At 46.9% G+C, this 21,192-nt stretch overlaps 1 protein-coding gene across 4 annotated transcripts in view; it reads left to right on the forward strand.

Annotated features, from left to right (window-relative positions):
* Positions 1-1,691: 1,691 nt before the first annotated feature.
* Positions 1,692-21,192, forward strand: part of DAPK2 (death-associated protein kinase 2) — a 109,917-nt gene continuing 90,416 nt past the window's right edge. The window contains exons 1-2 of one of the 4 annotated variants that reach the window (XM_014535478.1): positions 1,692-1,712; positions 2,555-2,652. In XM_014535478.1, the coding sequence (XP_014390964.1) occupies positions 1,692-1,712; positions 2,555-2,652 (119 nt within the window). Of the gene's footprint in view, positions 1,713-2,261; positions 2,357-2,554; positions 2,653-21,192 lie in introns of those variants that run through there. The other 3 variants (XM_014535481.1, XM_005861074.2, XM_014535479.1) reach the window with 3 other exon arrangements.

Raw genomic sequence — 21,192 nt, forward strand, 5'->3', positions numbered from 1 at the left:
GGGGCTCTAAGACAACAGGCAGGAGGGACCATCAAAACACTACTTAGAAGATTTTACATATGTTATCCCATCTGCCCCAGAAGGTAGATGTTAGACTCACTTTTTAACTATGTAAAACTGTGTACAAAATAAGTATGTATCCTATAAGCCCATGGAACCACCACCCAGATCAGGGAGCAGCATTGCCAGCACCCAGTGTTTCCTTCCAGGCACAATCGCTCACCCAGGGACAGCCACTGTGCTAACTTCTAGTACCATAGAGTAGTTTTGCCCAAGTGGAATCGCACATTATGAAGTCTTTTGTGTCTGGCTTCTTTCATTCAACATTTTGTTTGTGAGTTTCATCCATGTAGTTGCAGATAGCCGTAGTTTATTCTCATCGTTGTTTAATAATTCCATTGTGTTGGGAGAATGGGAAAGGTCTATTTTGGCTGTAATATAGAATACATGGTGGGGAGGGGACTAAGGTTGGGAAGGTGAGTTGGGAGCCAAACTGGTGGGCCTCGTTTGCCCTTGGGGCCCCCCTGCCCTCACCCCAGCCTTCCAGGATGTGGGGCCCAAGGATGGAGCTTAACCTTTTGCTGGGGAGCTGGGGTTGCTTCGAATCCAGCTCAGCTCCTGATAACAAATGTCCCTGGCCTCGTGCCAACGGCAGATCTTAGCTGTTCCTGGGGCCACTCTCAGGGTATCTGCCAATAGAATGTTTTTGGACTTTTCAGCTTCCACCTAGCTGTGTGAAATTAGTAGCCTCACTTCCCTGCTCCCTACCCCCACCCCTGCCCCACAAGGACCTGACCCAAATGGTTTATTTGGAAGGATGTTTTCAGCACAAAGAAGATGGTGTGGGTTGCCACCCTCTGGGCTTGTTCAGGAGACTTGCCAGGATGGGTTGAACTCCTGATTATGGTTGAGCCAAATTTGCCAGAGGATCCCCAGACCTTTCTTGAGAAAGGAACGGAATTGGTTGTCTTAATGGCTGTGGGAAGCAGAAACGAGTCTAACAATAACAGTAACAATCATCCTCTTTCTTTTTGCCCAGCAGTTTATGCCCCTATCACAATGGGCCCTTACACAGATGTGTGAAGTAGGCGATATCAATGTTATCACCCCTGTGAGTCACATGCTGTGAGTCACATGGCTGACATACAACCAGACTAGCCTAGAATGGGTTCCTGGAGTCTGCTCTTTCCAGTATCCCATCCTTGCTGGGCCCTGGCCGAGCACAGAGTGAAGACATAGCAGGAAGGAGGATGTGTGGTGGACCACAGGCAGGAGGTCGGCAGATGACCTGAGAGAAAGGCCTGGGTGCCAGGTCGGGTCTGTCTGGAGGTCTTCAGGGATCTGTGTGCATCCTGGTAACAGAGCTCTAGTTTGCAGGGGACTAGACATGGAGAAAAGAGGGTGAAATGTACACATCGCCTGAGAGTTAGAACAGCTCCAGCCACTTGACATTGATGAGACATGCCTTTACGTAATGGGGCCTCCACCCAGCCTGATGAAAACAGTCTTTTGGGGTTCGTGGGGCCCGGGCGTGGTTGGTATCTGATTGGCAGAAGGAAAGCTGCCAACGCTTAGCCTAAATGAGCTCTGAGAGGCCCGTGATAATGACTCTTGAAAGACACATCCACAGGCAGCTGGTGTTATCTTTGTGACTTGCACACTGCGTCCTGGGCCCTGCCCTTGAGGGTGACATGTGGCGTTCCCAGGAACGGGTGAGCTCCTTGGGGCAGGGATCCCAGGGCAAGGTGCAGACGGCCTCTCCTGGTGGAGTGGCGAGCCCTCTCACGGCACAGAGCTGCCTGGCTCTCAGTGCGGTGCCCTGGGCAGCAGAGCTAGCTCCATTCGACAGATGAGGAAACTGAAGCTCCTCAGACAAGAGATGAGGTCACAGAGCTAGCTGAGGGCAAAACTGGAACTAGAACCTCAGCCTCCCGGCTCCTGATGCCTGTTGTAATTTGTCATGGCACTCCCGCCCATCTTTCTCTTGGGGTGATGAGTGAGTGAGTTTATAATCAGTTCAGACTCGCTTTCAGGTGGCGCAGCCCGTAGAGAGCTGAGGTCATGAAAATCCCTTACGTTTTGACTGCATTTGACAGTTTACAAGATAATTTCGTGATTTGCTGTTGGTTTTTACAGTATCAGCCCCTCTTACGGACAGGGAAGATAAGTCTCCCACAGTTTCAATCACTTATCCAGTCAAAACTGGGACTTGAACCCAGATCTTCTGACTCCAAAACAAGTGCTCTTTCTCCTGCCTCACGGCTGCCTCTTTCCCCAGTAGACCTGAATTTCCTGAGAACAAATTGCTGAAGTTGGCATGGTTCTATTTCTCTGCACTTGTTCAGAGCAGATCTGAATAAGTGAGGACTCTTTTTCTATCTCCCAAGCAAACATGAGTTACTCTAAATCAAATCAGAACCGTGCCGCATCGGTCACAAGTGAGGAAAGGCTAGAGCAGGGCAGTTCTTGAGGAACGAGGGCTGTGGATGATTGTGAAATTATCAGACTCTTAGGCTTGTGCCAAGTGACACATCTGTCCTAATCTCACTTCCAGGGCTGTATGCTCCAGGCCTCAATGAGGAGCCCAAACATGGAGGCCTTCAAGCAGCAGAAGGTGGAGGACTGTTACGACATCGGAGAGGAGCTGGGGAGGTAAGAGGCCGGCAGAGGCGGAGGGGATGCCAGAGTTTATTTCTTTAATTTTTATTGAATTTATTGGGGTGATATTGATTAATAAAAGTAATAACTTTCAGTTGTACAATTTTATAAAACATCATCTATATATTTTAGTGTGTATTCACCACCCAATGTCTATGAGGTTTGTTGTTGTTTGTTTGGTTTTTGCTTAACTCCATCACCATTTTTATTCAGTCCCCCCCAATCCCCCTCCCCTCTGACAGCTGTCAGTAATCCTGAGGTTTATGCATCTTTATGGGAGGCTCTGCAAATAGTCATCTCTCTGAAAATAAAGACACGGGTAGAAGGGGCTAGAATTGTTGAGCTCTGTGTTTTCAGTATACCCTGGCTAAGAGTTATGGTGAATCCAAACGATTCTTGGTTTATCTGTTACTGTTCTCACGAAGCCCTCCCCAGACTTTGGACTGAGACCTGACCTGTGGTTTTCTTCTCTGAGTCCCACTTGACATTCTCCACGGCTCCCAGGATTTTGTTTCATAAGCTCAGAGCCTGATTGGGAGGTGAAGTAATCCTCCTGAAAGTGGATTTGCATTGAGTAACAAGCCACAGGAACACAGCCATGAAGGTTCATGGGATCTGAGTTACTGGGTGCCTTTTCAGGTTTGCTAAACACGGAGCACAACCAGAGCTAACCTCTGAGACCTGAAAGTAGTTCCTATTTGGAGAGAAATGAAGATTTTTCTGAAGATCTCTTCTTGCTCCATTTCTAACAGATGCTACTATTTAGATGGTGTTTTAGTGATTATAGAACAGTAGTCCTGAAGTTTCATTCTCACAACAGTGCATGAGATGGGATATTAAAAAAAAAATGTTTAAAAATAGATTTGTAGCCGAAACCGGTTTGGCTCAGTGGATAGAGCGTCGGCCTGCGGCCTGAAGGGCACCAGGTTCGATTCCGGTCAAGGGCATGTACCTTGGTTGCGGGCCCATCCCCAGTGGGAGATGTGCAGGAGGCAGCTGATCGATGTTTCTCTCTCATCGATGTTTCTGACTCTCTGTCTCTCTCCCTTCCTCTCTGTAAAAAATCAATAAAATGTATAAAAAAAAATAAAAATAAAAATAAAAATAAAAATAAAAATAGATTTGTAGCCCTAACTGGTTTGGCTCAGTGGATAGAGCGTCGGCCTGCGGACTGAAAGGTCCCGGGTTCGATTCTGGTCAAGGGCATGTACCTTGGTTGTGGGCACATCCCCAGTGGGGGGTGTGCAGGAGGCAGCTGATGGATGTTTCTCTCTCATCAATGTTTCTAACTCTCCCTCTCCCTTTCTCTCTGTAAAAATTCAATAAAAAAATAAAATAAAAATAGATTTTTATTGATTTCAGAGAGGAAGGGAGAGGGAGAGAGAGATAGAAACATCAGTGATGAGAGAGCATCATTGATCGGCTGCCTCCTGCATGTCTCCCACTGGGGATCGAGCCCACAACCCGCGCATGTGTCCTGACTGGGTATTGAACTGTGACCTCCTGGTTCATAGGTCAATGCTCAACCACTGAGCCATGCTGGCCGGAAGAAATGGGAATTGTTTTACTTTCGTTTTTCAGATGAGGAAATTGTGGTCTCAAGCACTTAAGCAAGTTGCCCAAAGTTGTTCAGCCAGCAAGCGACATAACCAGGTCTGGCCAGCTCTGTTTGTAACCGCACACCTGTTGTGCTCTATCCTATGAGCATGGCACTTGCACACTCCCACGTTCTCACCAGTATACCCAACCTCAGCCTTTCACACTCCCAGCAAAGTAAAAACCTGTGGGTTTAGGGCCTCCACTGTCTCCAGGAGGCAAAGCAGGAGGCCCTTCCTCTTTATAGAGTTCGTGGGTCAGGTCTAATTCCTTACTTACTTTAATTCCGAAAGACAAAACGGAGCCAGACTCTGAGGACGATGGAAGGTGCAGGTGCTTCAAGTTCAGGCGGTGCTTGTCCTGGGTGACTGGATGGCTGGGTGCATGGGAGCAAGTGATGCAGAGTCCGCAGAGGGGGATGACCCATCTGCCTTATTTCAGAGACCAGCTGACATAGGCAATCCAGAGCCTGGTGAAAGGGTGTGAGGAGGACAGAGGGCCAGAAGCTGAGGGTGGCAGTAGGAGGCTGCCTCTGAAAGAGAGGCCAGGCTCTCTGCCCTCCGGTTTCTCATGACCTGGGTGACACCAAGGGTAAAGTGGCATCCTCGGCAGCAGACCCTGCCAGTGCATTTGATTCAGTGGCCCAACCTTGGCCACATCCTGTGTGTAGGGGTCTGTGCTAAGTGCTGTGGGTACAAAGACAAGGAGGACACAGATAGTCTCTACCTTCCTGGAGCTCCAGCGTGTGTGTGTGTGTGTGTGTGTGTGTGTGTGTGTGTGTGGTGGGGGCCACACACATAACAAGGGTGGAGTTGGATGGGACTGGCACCAGAGCTGGAACTGAGGTGGGAGACTTTGAAGAAGGAAGTAGAAGCTGCTTCCTGGGGAATCCGTCTGTTATTCCTCCCTAGTCCTGTCTTTCCCCCACGCACTATATTGGAGCTATTAGAACTAGAGAGATCTCACGTTTTCTGATCCTTCCCTCTAACAGGGTGTGAAGGCCCCGTGTATCTTGCAGCCTGGGGAGCCTTAATGGACCCCACCTACTTTTCTAAAGTGCTAACCAGACATGGAGTGGGTAAGAGGCAGTAGAGGCCTTGGGAATGGCTTGACATGCTAGGATTTGTGGTCTAGAGGTCAGATGAGCTGGAGGCCATTAGAAGTCCTCTAACAGGCCCTTCATCTGACAGTGGAGGAGACTGAGGCTCAGAGAGGGAAAGGTCTTGCCTGAGGCCATGGACAGGCTGGAAATAGAACTGCCTCCAGATGACTGCTCAGCTTCTGAAGGGACAGGCCTACCTTTCTCTCCTCCCCTTCTTTTCTTCCCTTGTGTACCAGGCACTGCCCAAGGTAGGGGTACACAAACAGGAATATTCCTGTCCTCTTGCAGCTTATGTTCCATTGGTGGACAAAAGCACTAAACAAGTGAATAAGGGCACAGATACATCATTTTAGCCTGTGTGAAGGGCTATGAAGGAGAGAGCAGGTGCCCTGAGAGAGACTAGGGCAGTGGTCGGCAAACTGCGGCTCGCGAGCCACATGCGGCTCTTTGGCCCCTTGAGTGTGGCTCTTCCTAAGCCTTAGGAGTACCCTAATTAAGTTAATAACAATGTACCTACCTATATAGTTTAAGTTTAAAAAATTTGGCTCTCAAAAGAAATTTCAATCGTTGTACTGTTGATATTTGGCTCTGTTGACTAATGAGTTTGCGGACCACTGGACTAAGGGATGCAGGTTTAGACTGAGGGTCAGGAAAGGCTGCTCTGAGGAAGAGCCTGTTAACTTGAGACTGAGGGGTTAATAAGCAGATAGAGGCAACAGCATGGACATAGGCTCAGAGATGGGGAAGGACCTGGGGCCTGAACTACTGACAGGAGGCCAGTGTGGCCTCAGAATGTGAGCTGGGGGCAAGCGGTGCTTAGATGAGGTTGGAGACATAGGTGGGGCCTGATGCAGCCAGCAAGCTCCCTGTCAACACAGGATGGTGGACAGGCTTGGCCGTAGGGGTCACACAGATTGCAACCTTAGGACAACTTACTCAACCTCTCTGGGCCTCAGTTTTACCTGTGTGATGGGAATAATAACAGTACCGACCTCACAGTTGTGGGGATTAAACGAGATGCTGAGTCTCTGGTGTTCCTCACAGAGCCGAGCACAGGGTAAGTGTTCAGTGAATAAGAGCTTCTGGCCTTTGAAGTAAATTTGAGGCATCAAGGTCCTGCCTCCCACCTATGGAGCCCCTAGGAGGAAGGGGTGGGACTCTGCAGGAAAACAGCACGTGGAGGGGCCATCGTTCTTATTTTGGAGAGAGCTGTATGTACACCTGCTTCCTGGGCTACCAGTGAGTACTCTGCCTACACTCAGGGCTTTCTTCTTGTTTATTTTAGCTCCTCATTAAGTCCTTCCTATGCAAAAATGAGGATGAATGACAGTCACTTTTCATTTTTACCTGTGCTGATGGATGAAACTCACATCATGTTGAGTAAAGGAAGCCAGACTCAAAGAGTCCATACTGTATAATTCCATTTGTGTGAAGTTTGAAACAGGCAAAGTGAATCAGATATGCTAGAAGTCAGATGGTGGTTATTTGGGGGACTGGTGACTAGGGCATAAGGGGGACTTGTGGGGCGTAGGGATTGTTCTGTTTCTTGATCTGGGTGCCTGTTTCACTGCTGTGTCCATGTCATGAAAATAGATCAAGCCGTTCATGTTCATGTACATGTACATTTTCCTGTAGGTATGTTATACCTTAGCTTAAACCATGTGTTAACAAGCAAAGCATCTTTACTTCACTTCCTGCCCTTGTCTGGTCCCTGAGGCACATGTTTTTGATTCATTTGGAGGCCTTGTTTGTCTTTGATCTACAAGTAAGAACATCTGTGAGAAACACTGCAGCATCCAGCTTTGGTTGGGGACAGCGTGCCCTGGCTGGAGAGTCCTGAGCTCGGTTGGGACCATTCCTGACCCTGCATATCTCACCTGATTTCCGGCTCCCTGTGCTGAACGCAGACACGTGGCTGCACTCACATTTTGGCAGCAGCCTGCTGGGGATGCTGGAGTGGTTGGAGAAATGCTGGCTTGCAGATTCTGGCCTCTACCAGACTTGGTAGCCACCTAGGGCAGAGCAGGGGTATATTAGAGTAGGGCTCATCAAGAAAAAGCCACTCAATCCCTCATTTTAAAGACAAAGCTAGGATCGGAGAGAGGAAGTAGCTTGTCCAAGGTCACATGGTGAGCCAGTGATAGACCATGTGGGGACTGGAGGTCTGACTCCTAGTCTAGGGCTCTGGCCACACCATCAGGACCCACAGAGAGCAAACTCGTTTTTTCCTTTATTTTGAATGCTTCTGGGGAGTGGGGGAGAATATCTGGTAGGGTGGTCATTTCTGTTTGACCTTGAAGGTGAAGGGTCAGAGTCAGGAGGTGAACATTTTGGAAGGAGTGATATTTCCTAGACCTAGAGGAAGGGCGCTGGTAGTTAGGACCAGTGTTGAATACTGTATGCACAAGGGCACAAGGTAATTCAATAAAAACAGCATGCAATAATGAGTGGTTTCTTCTTCCTCTAGTGGTTTCTTTTACTTAGACGATCAGACTATTTTATTAAATGTTACTGTTGAACTGGATCTCAACAAGAATTTAGTCCAAATTTCCATTTTATAGACAAGGAACGTGAGGCCCAGAGAGGGGAGGTGATTTGTCTAAGGCCACAAAGCAAGCAGTATAGGAGGCAGAATTTAAAGAAGCTTTTTATCTACATTGTGCTGCTTTAAACAAACAGAAAAAAACTATCCATATGCACATTCAACTTTTATCCACAGTCCCCACCTCTCTCAGGGAGCCTACCTCACTATCACCCCCACATCCTCTCATCCCCTCTTCCCTCTCTGATGAAGACAGCAGCCATAAGCCCTGCTACTTCCAGGAGGCTCCCATGTGCAAGGCGCCCTGCTAGGTACTTACCCTGCAGAATCTCCTTGTGTAGGGACAGGAGCTTTGGGACAGGGAGGGGTCCGCTGCTCTCAAGCCTCATCCTTCCTGGGAGCTGAGGAATTGCCAGGGGTGGCCATCCTGACAGGGCTGTTGGCCAGACCCGAGTCTCTAATGGGGTCCTCTGTCATTATGATCATTCAGCACACACTCAGCTTAGCCTGGGCAACCTCTTTGTGAGAGAAATAAAAACCTTCAGGAAATGTGTAGAGCTCAGATTTACTCAGACTGGGTGCTAGAGCCCAGTGTAGCCACAAAGCACCATGGAACACAACAATAATAGTGGTTTACCTGTCTCGGTCCTTGGGACAAGGGTTTTCCAGGGAAAAGCGTGTCTGAAGCAAAGGGACTTTACTATTTCTGTTTAAATGAAATTTTTTTTATTACAGAGGTGATGCATGGGAAATGTCATAAAGTTATGATGAGTTAAAGTAGAATTCCCTCTGCTCTCCCTCCACATCTCACACCCACAGGAAAACTCTGATAATAATGTTCTTCTGTTGCCTGTTAGAACTTTTCTAAGTAAAGCAAGTCATAAGTGGACCCAGATGGGACCACACGACCATAAGTCTACAACTTGCTTTTTCACTTAATGAAAAGCATTGAATATCTTTTTACAATCGTATATATAGATCTGTGAGACTTACTTTGGATGCAAGTTTTTTTTTTTTTAAATAAGAAAATCTAAGCCCTAGCCGGCTTGGCTCAGTGGATAAAGCGTCAGCCTGCGGACTGAAGGGTACCAGGTTCGATTCCAGCCATGGGCATATGCCTGGGTTGCGGGCTCAATCCCCAGTGGGGGGCGTGCAGGAGGTAGCTGATCAATGATTCTCTCTCATCATTGATGTTTCTCTCTCTCTCTCCTTCTCCCTTCCTCTCTGAAACCAATAAAGAAATATATTTTTTTAAAAATCAATAAAAATATATTTGTAAAAAAATCTAAGAAGTTTAAGCCAATAAAAGATTAGTAGCCTTAATACAGCAGCTATTTTTATTTCTGTTTTACCTTCTAATCTTTCTACAGCTATTTCTCATGTCCACACATCCCTTCCTCTTTTGTGTCTACTTGAGGTACACATATCTCAGAGTTAACATTTCCCCAAGTGCTAAGCTACCGGGGCAGGTCCAGGAGGCCAAGGAGCAGCGCCCGCGGCCCTGGGATTGCCCAGGAGTGAGATTAGGCCTATCCTGTCCCACATTTGCTTGTATTGGGCTGTCAGCTCTTTGAAGCCAGCTTCACATTAGTTCTCCTATTTTGAGAATCATTGCAGCACTGAGACGGAGGCCAGAGATCCTCCAAAACTCGCCACTTCCCTCTGTTCTTGCTGTTCCCTCACTCTTGGAAAAATCAAACGCTTCCTCCCAGGTCCAGATCAAAGGCTGTCTCCCTGGCAAAGCCTCTCATGACCCACCCCACCCTACCCCTGCCCCTTCCGTGGATGTAATTACCTCTTATCCTGGACCCACATCTCTATTAAGTGCTAATGTCATCACATCTCATGTTACACAAAGGGTCCACCTGGTCATCTTCCCCTCTGGACTGCAGGCTTTTCCCTGCATACTTCATCTTTTATCCATCCGTTCCCCCTCCCTGCCGCCATAGTGTCCAGCCAGGCCTTTTATACTAATAAGTGCTCAGCTCCCACAGATACCCATCAGGTAAGTGCAGAGCTGTCTGGAACCTGCCTTGAGTTAAATCTGAGGCAGGAAACATCAGCCAAGCGCCCCAGCTTCCAAAGGTCTTAGAGTCTATGAACGTCCAGGATTCCCCACACACATAGTGGAAAACAAAACACAAAAATTACCTCCATTTCCTAGACATACATTCATTAAAAAAAAATATTTTTATTGATTTCATAGAGGAAGGAGAGGGAGATAGAAACATCAATGATGAGAGAGAATCATTGATTGGCTGCCTCCTGCACACCCCCTACTGGGGATCAAGCCCACAACCTGGGCATGTGCCCTGACGAGGAATCAAACCGTGACCTCCTGGTTCACAGGTTGATGCTCAAACATTGAGCCACACCCGCCGGGCTAGACATACATTCTTATATTTAATCCTTGTAACACCCTGGGAAGTAGCTATTATTCCCATTTTAGGGATAAAGAAACTCAGTCTCTAAAAGTTGGGCAACAGGGGTACTCTTCTCAAAAGCTGATAAAAGAAGAAGATGGAATAGGCCATGAGCTAATACTCCACACCCCCTCCCCCAAACATGTGCTATTGGTTCAGAGGAGGAAGCTGTAACCCGGGGTGAGGCAGCTTCTCACAGACTAACCCGGAAATAGCAGGTAACTGCCTTGAGGTAAGGGCTATACTACTACTGAGGAGCAGCAGGCCTGGGAGTGGGCAAGAGGGCACTGGAGAGGGTTGAAGGGAAGAGGCAGGTGACTGCGGAGAGCCCTGGATGATAGAAGCATGGATGAGGGAGGGAGGCGCTTTTATCAGCCTTTGTTAGGAAAACAAAGCACAAAGCCACTCAGACAAAGTGGCTGCATTGCACACGCTTCAGCCCCAAGCTGGCCCAGGGAGCAAATCCCCTGCCCCAGGGTAGGTCTCATTGAGCTCAGCGTGCTTTGTGAGAACTCTGAGAGCTGAAGAGAGGTACTTGTGTGGGCTAATTGAAAGCATTATATACCTATGTGTACTGTATATACTTGCTTTCCTACTTGTCACCGGCATGTACATTTTTGTGTTGTATTGTTTTTACACTCAGCATTCTTTTATTTATACCTTTCATATATCCAGAGTCTATGTAAATGAAAACAATTGTTGTTTTGAAATAATTTCAAATTTAATAAAAGGTTTCAGAATAACAGAACTCCCATCCACCCTTTATCCAGATACCCCAATTTTTAACATTTTGTCACTTCCTGTCTCTCTTCTTTCCTCTTCCCATCTCCTTCTCCTCCTGCTGCTCCTCTCCCCCCTTGCTCCTTCCCTCCTTCCTTCCTTCCTATCTAACTATCTATTTATTAATGTTTCTAAACCATTTGAGAGTCAGTTGCAGACATTTTGCCTCATTATCCCTAAACACTTCATTAAGCGTCTCCTAAGGACGTGGTTATTCTCTTTCATAGCCACAGTACAGTTTTAAAATTCAGGACATTTAACTCTGATAAAACATTTTTATCTAAGCTCTCATTCTTGTTCCAGTTTGTCAATTTCCCCATCAGTGCACTTTATAGCAGTTTTTCTCGCTGCAGAACCAGGTGCAGTGCAGATCATGCATTGCATTTTGTTGTATTTCTTTAGGCTCCTGCAATCTGGATGGCTCCTTGGCCTTCCTTTGACTTTCCTGACACTGATATTTTTGAAGAATACCCACTTTAAAAAAAAGATATAGTACATATTTTTGTTAACTTCATAATATTCTGCTATACAGACATTCCCAGTTTACTTAACATTCCCCTATTGTTTCTCACTATTAAAAATAAATGTTCCTGTGGACATATTTGTTTAATTTCCTCTCTCTGCATTATTTCTGCTGGGTGTATTCCCAGAGGTGGAATACCAGGTCAAAGGTTATGGCTGATTTATGTCATGGTGAAAACTAGAAATACTGATCCAGTTTACCAGGTCACCAACATGCGCTGATTTCCTTAGGGCTTTGCCAAAAACTCATTGTTTTTATGTATTTATGGTAGCTCAAGAGTTTTGTAAAGAAACATTACTGTTTTTGCTGTAGGGAAATGGAAAGTGGTTGAAGTTTTCTATGCTTCTCTCTTAATTCCAAAACTTATTCTCTCTGCTATGTTACCTTTTCTAATGGTGTTTACATTTCATTTTCATTTAATTACATTTTCATGGATAATTTGAAGTTCTGATAGCAACACAAGGCAGACAACGCAAATATAATAATTCCCATTTTATAAAGGATGAAAATAAGGCCCAGAAAACTCATCTGACCCATCAGGACCAGAGACAGAGGTCTTCCCCATAGATGGATGGTTTTGCCTCCTGCCCCCACAGATAGAGGAGATCAAGGTTTTTGGGAGACCCCAGAACTCAAGCAAAAGGTTCTACTTTTTAAAAAAGAATATATATTTTTATTGGTTTCAGCGAGGAAGGGAGAGAGAGAAACATCGATGAGAGAGAATCAATGATCGGCTACCTACTGCGCGCCCCACACTGGGGATCGAGCCCGCAACCTGGGTATGTGCCCTTGACCAGAATCGAATCTGGGACCCTTCAGTCCACAGGCTGATGCTCTATCCACTGAGCCAAACCAGCTAGGGCAGATTCCACTTCTTTGTCTCTACTTTTAGAAGTTGGTGGGCAGGGTTCTATAAGAAAGTTCTTGGAGGCCCTGGCTGGGTAGCTCAGTTGGTTAAAGCATCATCACGATATGCCAAGGTTGTGGGTTCAATCCCCGGTCAGGGTACATACAAAGAAAAAAACAAATGAATGCATAAATAAGTGGAACAACAAATTTATGTTCGTACAAAGGAAAAAACAAATGAATGTGTAAATAAGTGGAACAACAAATTTATGTTTCTTTCTGTCTCTCTTTCTCTCTGTCTCTGTCTGTCTGTCTCTCTCTGTCTCTGTCTCTTCCCCTCCTCAAGTCAATAAATATATATTTTTTAAAAAGCTTTCTGAGAGAGTGCTGTTGGGAGAGATGGGCTCCTTGGGGAGGGGTGCTTTGAGGACAAAGAAGAGCGCTGTTCCTCTGTTTTCTCCTTTGCTGGGAAGTGAGAGGGTCAGAGCAGAGGCAGTGGTAGGAGTTAGGCCCTGAGTCCCTCCCCTCAGCTGTGGTAAAGCCCCAGGGCTCTGGCCTGGGGAGACTGCAGTTCCCAGGGCCGCTCAGAGTGATGGCTGCAGCCTTCAGGTCTCTCTCCTGGAGATTGCCCCAGACCCACAGCAGGCTTCAACAGGCTTTAGAGCCCAAGGACTTGAACCTGCAAGGGCTCCTACCATGTCTAGTCCAGGTGACAAAAGACTACAGCTCTGTGGCCAAATCTGTCTGCCACCTGTTTGTGAATGGCCCTGGAGCAAAGAATGGGTTTTACAGAGGAACAGTTCCAATAACTTTGATGATAGGGAACACTAACTTTGGAACCTAATTAAACAAAATGTTATCCTCCCCATACACCGTTCCTCCCCCCTCCCCCAAATTCCATTCTTCTTATTGGAAAACCTGTATTACAAAAAAACAGGCAAAACAAAACTCAATTCTCATTATATTTTTAATCCCATCAATTAAATATTTATTGAAATTTTGTTTTCTTCTTTGTTGTATAAGGACTGCATAATACCCTTAATTTGCTTCTTGGCCCCCAACACCTAAAATATTTACCATCTGGCCCTTTGTGGGAAAAGCGTGCCTTCTCCTAATCTACTTCAGCAGAGTTTACTATTTAAGTAGCAAAACTTTAAAAAAGTAGATTATTGTGGGGTGGGGGACGGGACACAAACAGGTCAAAGTGAAGGTGCGGGTACGGAAAGGAGGACGAAGGGGGCGCAGAAGTCCACTTGCCCCTCCTCCCATCAATTAAATATTTATTGAAATTTTGTTTTCTCCTTTGTTGTATAAGTGCTGCATAATACCCTTAATTTGCTTCTTGGCCCACAACACCTAAAATATTTACCATCTGGCCCTTTGTGGAAAAAGCGTGCTTTCTCCTGATCTACTTCAGCAGAGTTTACTATTTAAGTAGCAAAACTTTAAAAAAGTAGATTATTGTGGGGTGGGGGACGGGACACAAACAGGTCAAAGTGAAGGTGTGGGTACGGAAAGGAGGATGAAGGGGGCGCAGAAGTCCATTTGCCCCTCCTCCCCCTCCCTCACACAGCCCATGAGGAACCTTTGGGAAGCCCCGTTTCAGAACCGAGGCCAATGCCGTCCTCTGAAGAGAAGGCAGGGTGGGAAGCATGGCAAGGAGCTCTCTGGGTACTAGGGATTATCTTGTACAGGCAGAGGATGGGGCTGGGGGCATCACCTGGCGTAATCCTCTGGGCTGGTAGGTCTTTTTCCATTTTGCAGACGAGGAAGCGGAAGCTCAGAGAACTTCACTGCTTGCCAACTTTAGTGTCAGAGCTGGGAGTTAAGCCCACGGCTTCTGATCCCTGGTCCAGTGTTCTCTTTGAGGTGCCAAGCTGCCTAGGATTTTCTTTCTGCCTGTGGCCCTCGGGTCCCCTCCAGAGAACAGAGAAAGAGGTGGGTCCTACTGCTTAGTGCTCTTGGTGGTTTCCCCGACGACCTGCTGAGAGCCCTGTTGTCCTGTGTCTAATCCACATCCAGGGCTGGCACTGCCTCCCTGCCACCCCCACCCACGTGCTGCCGGCATCCAACCCTGAGGCCTCACTCGGGACCCTAATCTTGGACGCTGAGCTGCTGGCCCCTGGTAACTTGGCCACAAGGCCTGGAGGGAAATGGAATGTCCTTCCCACCTTGGGTTGAGGTGGTACCTCGGGGGCGGGGCCACCAGCTGGAAAGGAGAGCTTAGCTGCTGAGGGGCACAGTGTGGCTCTCGGAGGCAGAGTGTTCCTACTCATCTTTTGGAGGAACCCCTGCCACCTGAGAGAGGAGACAGGGCCGAGGGGAGAAGGGCAGCGGAGGGAGAAGGCAGGGAAGGGCACTGAGCCATTCCTGGCAGGAGGAGGGGCTCAGGGGTGAGGCTGGGGAGCTTTAGCCTGGTGGTGGCCACTCTGGGTGTTTGGAGCTGCCAGGCCCCGGTTGGCCCCTGGCTCTGCTACTGTGAGCTGTGGGGCCTCAGGAGGCAGCGTTGCTCTCTTAGGCTCTGTTCTTCGTGGTAATGGTCTCTGTCTCACAGGGTTCTTGAAATAACCTGGGGACTCTGAGTCTCTCCATGTTTTCCAACCTTCTGGGGTCCCATCATTCATGTCCAAATAGGAAACATGAGCATTCCATTCCAGGGCAACAGGAAGTCATGTTCCTGACCCAGCCTCCCTGTTTCTCCCCGGGGAGTGCTCACATCCTCCTCACGCCTCGGGCCCTGGAACTCAAGGACCCCTTCCTCCTTTGAGACAAGGCTGGGCTCCCTCTGTGACCCTGGCTCAGGATGAACTCACCACTGAGACTGGCTGAAGAGTAAACTGAGTTCCATGTCAGGCTTGGGGGCAGTGAAAGGAATTTTGGCACAAAGAAGGAAACGGCTTAAAGCAGGAGACAGACACCTCTGCTTCTTGACCCCTGACCTCTGCCATGATGCTGGGAGCTTCCAGGACCCTGCTTCAGGCCCCAAACCAGCTACCATCCTTTTTACTTACCACCCAAGGTCAGTTTCATATATAGACAGTTTACTGTTGTTGTAATCACTGCCTCAGTGGACTCTAGGTCTCTCTCTCTTTTTTAAAATTTTTTAAATTGATTTCAGAGAGGAAGGGAGAAGGAGAGAGAGATAGAAACACCAATGATGAGAGAGAATCATTGATTGGCTGCCTCCTGCATGCCCCTTACTGGGGATTGAGCCCGCAACCCGGGCATGTGCCCTTGACTGGAATTGAACCCGGGACCCTTCAGTCCACAGGCAGATGCTTTATCCACTAAGCCAAGACTCTAGGTCTCTAGGTCTCTCTTTTCTGGAAACAAAGGCCCTTTAAAGTTTCTCCCAAACACAAAGCTACCTCTGACTTCCCTCCCTTCCCCCTCATTCCTGCCACAGATGTAAGGGGTATAGCCTGGCATGTGGGAAGTGCCTAGCACATGGTCACAGATACGGACGTCATTGTGCTAAAAGCCCAGCGGTCAGTTGCTTGGAAGAGCTCACAGGGAGGAGCTGGGTTGGGCAGCTTCTCCTCTGTTACCTTATTTAACCAGTGAGATTCCCAAGTGGGAGAGGCAGGCAGGTAGGAAGTAATTGTCCACATTTTACAGAGGCACAAGCACCCAGTCCCAACCTTCGAGAGCAGGGAGGCCAGATGGAGTGGGGATAAGGCTGTGTGTCCCCAGGTATTTATTAACACAGGTCCAAGTAGCAATCCTGAAAAGATTTCTTAGAGAAAGATTTTATAAAGCATCTTAGAGCCAGCTAACTGCAGCGTTTCCAGAGTTTGGGGCCGTGAAATCCTTCCTGATGTCTCATCTGAACTCTGACACAGGACCCTTCCTGGGGTCCACGAGTGTCTCTGAGAAAACATCAGCTCCCTGCAGCTCAGCAAGCACTGCCAGACGCTAGCTCAGCTGGCCGGGCTCCACTGCAAGCCCTCTGGTTCCTCGAGCTGCTACCCTAAAGGGAAGGCCTGTGGCCGGGCAGCTGACCCACTCCTCTACAATACACAGCCAAGAATTTGTCCCTCAGGCTCAGGGTCAAACCTGGGTAGGAATCCCAGCTTTACTACCGACAGCCTGTGTGACCTTGGGCAAGTTACTTCACCTCTCTGAGCCTTGGTTTTTCTTATCTATGAAATGGAGAACATACCACCTACTTTATCAGGCCAGGATTTAAACTTAGATCTCTTCTGACTGCAGAGGATTGGATGAGATTATGACTAAAACATGTAGTACAGCGGATGCCATCCCAGGAAGTGCATCTGAATCACAGAAGCAATATACACACATACATACGTGCCAGGGGTTTGGGATGTAGAAGGTACAACTAGGTCCAAGATCATTTCTTCAAAATGGTACTGGAGACACAGTAGGCTCTTAGAGATGTCGGTTTATTCCTTTCTTCCCTAGTAACAAGTCTCTTTATTATCCTCTCCCCGGTCATGATTTATTTGTATGTGCAACAATGAGCAGTCTTTTGTCAAGTGGAGCCGATCTAGATTCTTAAGTAGCTGACTTCGGGACCTACCAACAATGGGAAGACTTGCTGTGCTGCTTTCAGATGCTAAGTCTCTACCTGACATTTCAGCAGCTTGTTAAATGGGTCTTCCCGCTGGGCCTGCTTTTCTTCTCCCTTATGATATACAAGCTGGCGAACCAGACAGCCTGTGTTCCTCTCCTGTTTATCCAGGTACTTTCCCGTGAAGCGTAAGAGATCGGTTCCACTGTTCGCAGAAGCCCAGGTGTTCCGGTCTTGCTGGTTAACATGTTCTTCAACTCCAGAGCAGCCTCTAGACCAGGGGTCCTCAAACTACGGCCCGCGGGCCACATGCAAATACAAATATTGTATTTGTTCCCGTTTTTTTTTTTTTACTTCAAAATAAGATATGTGCAGTGTGCATAGGAATTTGTTCATAGTTTTTTTTTAAACTATAGTCTGGCCCTCCAACGGTCTGAGGGACAGTGAACTGGCCCCCTGTTTAAAAAGTTTGAGGACCCCTGCTCTAGAGCTTGTACGCTAGGCTCCCAGTTACCTGTATCAGGCCTGTTAGTCACCGGAAGGCAGATTTTACCCCCACGTTTTCTTAGGTGTCTTCGGAACTGCTCTGCATGTTCCCTCTTCACTTCAGCGTGGTCTTCAAAAGATGCAGCAAAAAGAGGTGCTTCGCTGTCTTCCTTGTAGTAACACGTCATAGATAAATAAGCATCACTGACATGCAGCTCATAAGATGCCACCTGATTAATTGTAACCCTCCACTCCAGAGAGGAGGCTCTGGACCTGGGATGCCACCTCAGCGTTAGAGAAACTCAGGCATAAAAGTGCTACCCAGCCTGTTATGTTATTTTTACCTCTTCCCTTTGCTCACACTAGATCCCTGCTGGGATTCCCTCACTGATCCCCACTCTTCCATGGTGTCTACCACACTCAACATTCCTTTCTTGCTAAAACTACCCTCTTTTTTTTCTCCCCAGACCCCTCCCAGCCTTCTGCCCCATAGAGCTGAGCTGAGCTGGCCCTTGTACAGGGGTGGCCCCTGATTGGCAGGGATGGTCACTTGGCTCAAGAGTGACCAATTCATTGGCTATGAGATGCTGGGCTGAAAAAGCTCTGCCCAGTAGGAGCAGTGGTAATTAGCTAAAATAGCTTCTCTCTGAGACTCAATGCAGAATGTGAGGAGGGAATGGAGCTACCACTGAAGATGCAGTGATTCTACAAGCTATTTCCTTGATGGCCTCTAGGTTCACTTCCCATTCCTGTGTGTATCCTTCCAGTGACCGCGTTCCCCTTGAAGAGCCCAGGTAGCACACTTTCCCTGTCCTATCTCTGTCTCACTCATGTGTGGAGCCTCCAGGCATGTGCTCAAGCTTTGCTTCCTCCTGGAAGCCTTCCCTGATTACTGCAGATATATTGACTGCAGGCAGGGTTGGGTGCACCTGTTCTATGTTCCACAGTATGTTGTGGAGTTTCTAGTTGTCATTGTTTGCCTCTGAGTCTGCTCCCACCCTCTTCCACACCACCCCTGAAAAAAAGCTACCCTAGAGCAGCTCGCAGTCCAGTGAGCTCTCTGATCACAGGATCTGGAGGTCATTCCGTTTCATTTCCCAGTGCCTTACACAGTGATAGGCACATAGTAGGTGCACAGTAAATGTTCAAATGAGTTCTGGTTTCAGTTGGCTCCTATTCTGGGGTCTGTATTCTGGCTTTGCACTTTAACCTTAGTCCAGTTTCTCCTCTCTGGTCCTCGGTCCCCCTTCCCCACTCAGCTCTAAAATTTCAGAAGTCTATGAAATATCTGTCAGACGTGTATTAGGTAGGAGATGTTTTGATGGGCACTAGGGTGGGGAGAGGAGTGGATGCAAAGATATAGTTTTTATTTTCAGGAGCTTACAGAGGTAAATAAGCAAACTTAAATATACAGAAACACCCATGAGGGTATCAGGCTCAGCAGCAATTCAAGAGCTGTCAGAATATAGTGCAGCTGAAAAAACATCCAGACAATACATGTGATACTGGTTCAGAACCTGGCTACCTCCATGGCCTGGCACAGCCAGAGAAGGTTTTGGGAGGTGGGAGCTAAGCGGGATACTGAAGGATGGGTAGAATTTGGATAGGTTGAGCAGGGGGGATGGGCATTCCAGGTATAGATGGACTTGAGCCATCTAAATGGACAGGATAATGCACAGCATGTTTGGGGGGTTGGGTCCCTGGAAACTGGATGACAGGTCTAGCAGGGAAGCAGTGGGCAAGCCCAGAGTAGCAAGTAGAGGATGGACCAAAGCCTAAGCCAGCCATTAAAGTTTTACAATATGGGTCACAGGGGTAGAGGGATAGGATAATGAATGATTTAATTGTTTTTACTTATACTTTTCAGTATCTCCTAAGCTGGAAAAGTTTAACATGCATTTCTTATGTCATATAGAACAAATTGCTTATTTCATGCTCAGGAGTTTGGACTTCCCACTGGTTTTGAGCTGGAAGAAAGGTTAATGGTATTGGATGGAGAAAAGGGCATGGGAGGTGGGCCCAGGAGGAGTGAATCACTGTAGAGAACAATGAGGCCCTGGAAGTGTCATAAAGGGATGAAGGTATCATTGCCTGTATCCTTTATGCAGAGAGAACAGACTCAGTGAACCCTTGGCTGAAGGACTAGTAAGTTAGGGAAGGTAAAGAGTTGGTGAGGATTCCATACTGGTACCTACAATGAGTCTCCCATATCTTTTGCTAGAAAAAAATTCTGGCAGAGATACCCCATGGGTTTGGAAAGAGTAATTTGTCATCACACCATTAGAATTAAGCTGGAGGGGCCCCGAAATGCCATCTATCTAACCCCTTCAATGCACTGTGAGCTCTTTGGAGTCATTTAAAAATGTTAAGTAGTATGCTCTTCACAAGTATTCACTGAGCAAAAGAAGTTCTTCTTTCTTGGACACTAAAAAAAAGTGACTTGACTTTTAAGAAGTCCACTCTTTAGGGAACTTGTTGGATGAAGTATGCCTGTATGTATCTTAGCCCACGTCCTAATTTTAGCTAATGCTGGCTTTCCAAAGCTCTTCCTAAGTAAGAGCTTCCACAAATAAATCTGGAGAAACTTTGCCTAATGCTTGGAAGAAGATGACCATTACCTGAGAACAGGACTTAAGCTATTTAAATGTTAATGGTTGTAGGTGCTCATTTAGGAATAACAGTGTGGTACAGACTCTTTTCTCTCTACGAGATTGCCCAATAGCCAGCCCCTAGAGCAGTGATGGCGAACCTATGACACGCGTGTCACCTCATTTTTTTGGTTGATTTTTCTTTGTTAAATGGCATTTAAATATATAAAATAAATATCAAAAATACAAGTCTTTGTTTTACTATGGTTGCAAATATCAAAAAATTTCTATATGTGACACGGCCCCAGAGTTAAGTTAGGGTTTTTCAAAATGCTGACACGCCGAGCTCAAAAGGTTCGCCATCACTGGTCTAGAGCATTGCCCAGATTAGCTGATTCTTGCTGATATTAACCCGCATTTGGATGGTTGCTCTTATAAAACTGTACTCTGTACCCACAGATGTATGTTTCTAATGCATTTACCTTCCCTTTTTGTTGTCACCTTAGTTTCCTCTTTGCAGGGTAAGTGCTTCCAGGCCAATGTCTAAGTCATGTCTTCCCTATATTCTGTGATACAGAGTCAGGAATAAGTGGCTGGCAGATTAAACTGAAGGGTGTATGTAGCTCAGCGGTTCTCAACCTGTGGGTTGCCAACCTGTGGGTCGCGAACCCTTTGGGGTTCGAACGACCCTTTCACAGGGGTCGCCTAAGACCATTGGAAAACACATATATAATTACATATTGTTTTTGTGATTAATCACTATGCTTTAATTATGTTCAATTTGTAACAATGAAAATACATCCTGCATATCAGATATTTACATTACGATTCATAACAGTAGCAAAATTACAGTTATGAAGTAGCAACAAAAATAACTTTATGGTTGGGGGTCACCACCACATGAGGAACTGTATTAAGGGGTCGCGGCATTAGGAAGGTTGAGAACCACTGGTGTAGCTAGTCCCATTATTTTGTCCACTCTACCTGGCCAAACTTACCGCTCTATACTTTCTCCCCTCTAGCTGCTGTCCACGTCTTTTATTTTTATTTTTTTAAAATATATTTTATTGATTTTTTACAAGAGAGAAAGGGAGAGGGATAGAGAGTTAGAAACATC

This window comes from Myotis brandtii, unplaced genomic scaffold (genome assembly GCF_000412655.1).
Source record: "Myotis brandtii unplaced genomic scaffold, ASM41265v1 scaffold144, whole genome shotgun sequence".
Lineage (NCBI taxonomy): Eukaryota > Metazoa > Chordata > Mammalia > Chiroptera > Vespertilionidae > Myotis > Myotis brandtii.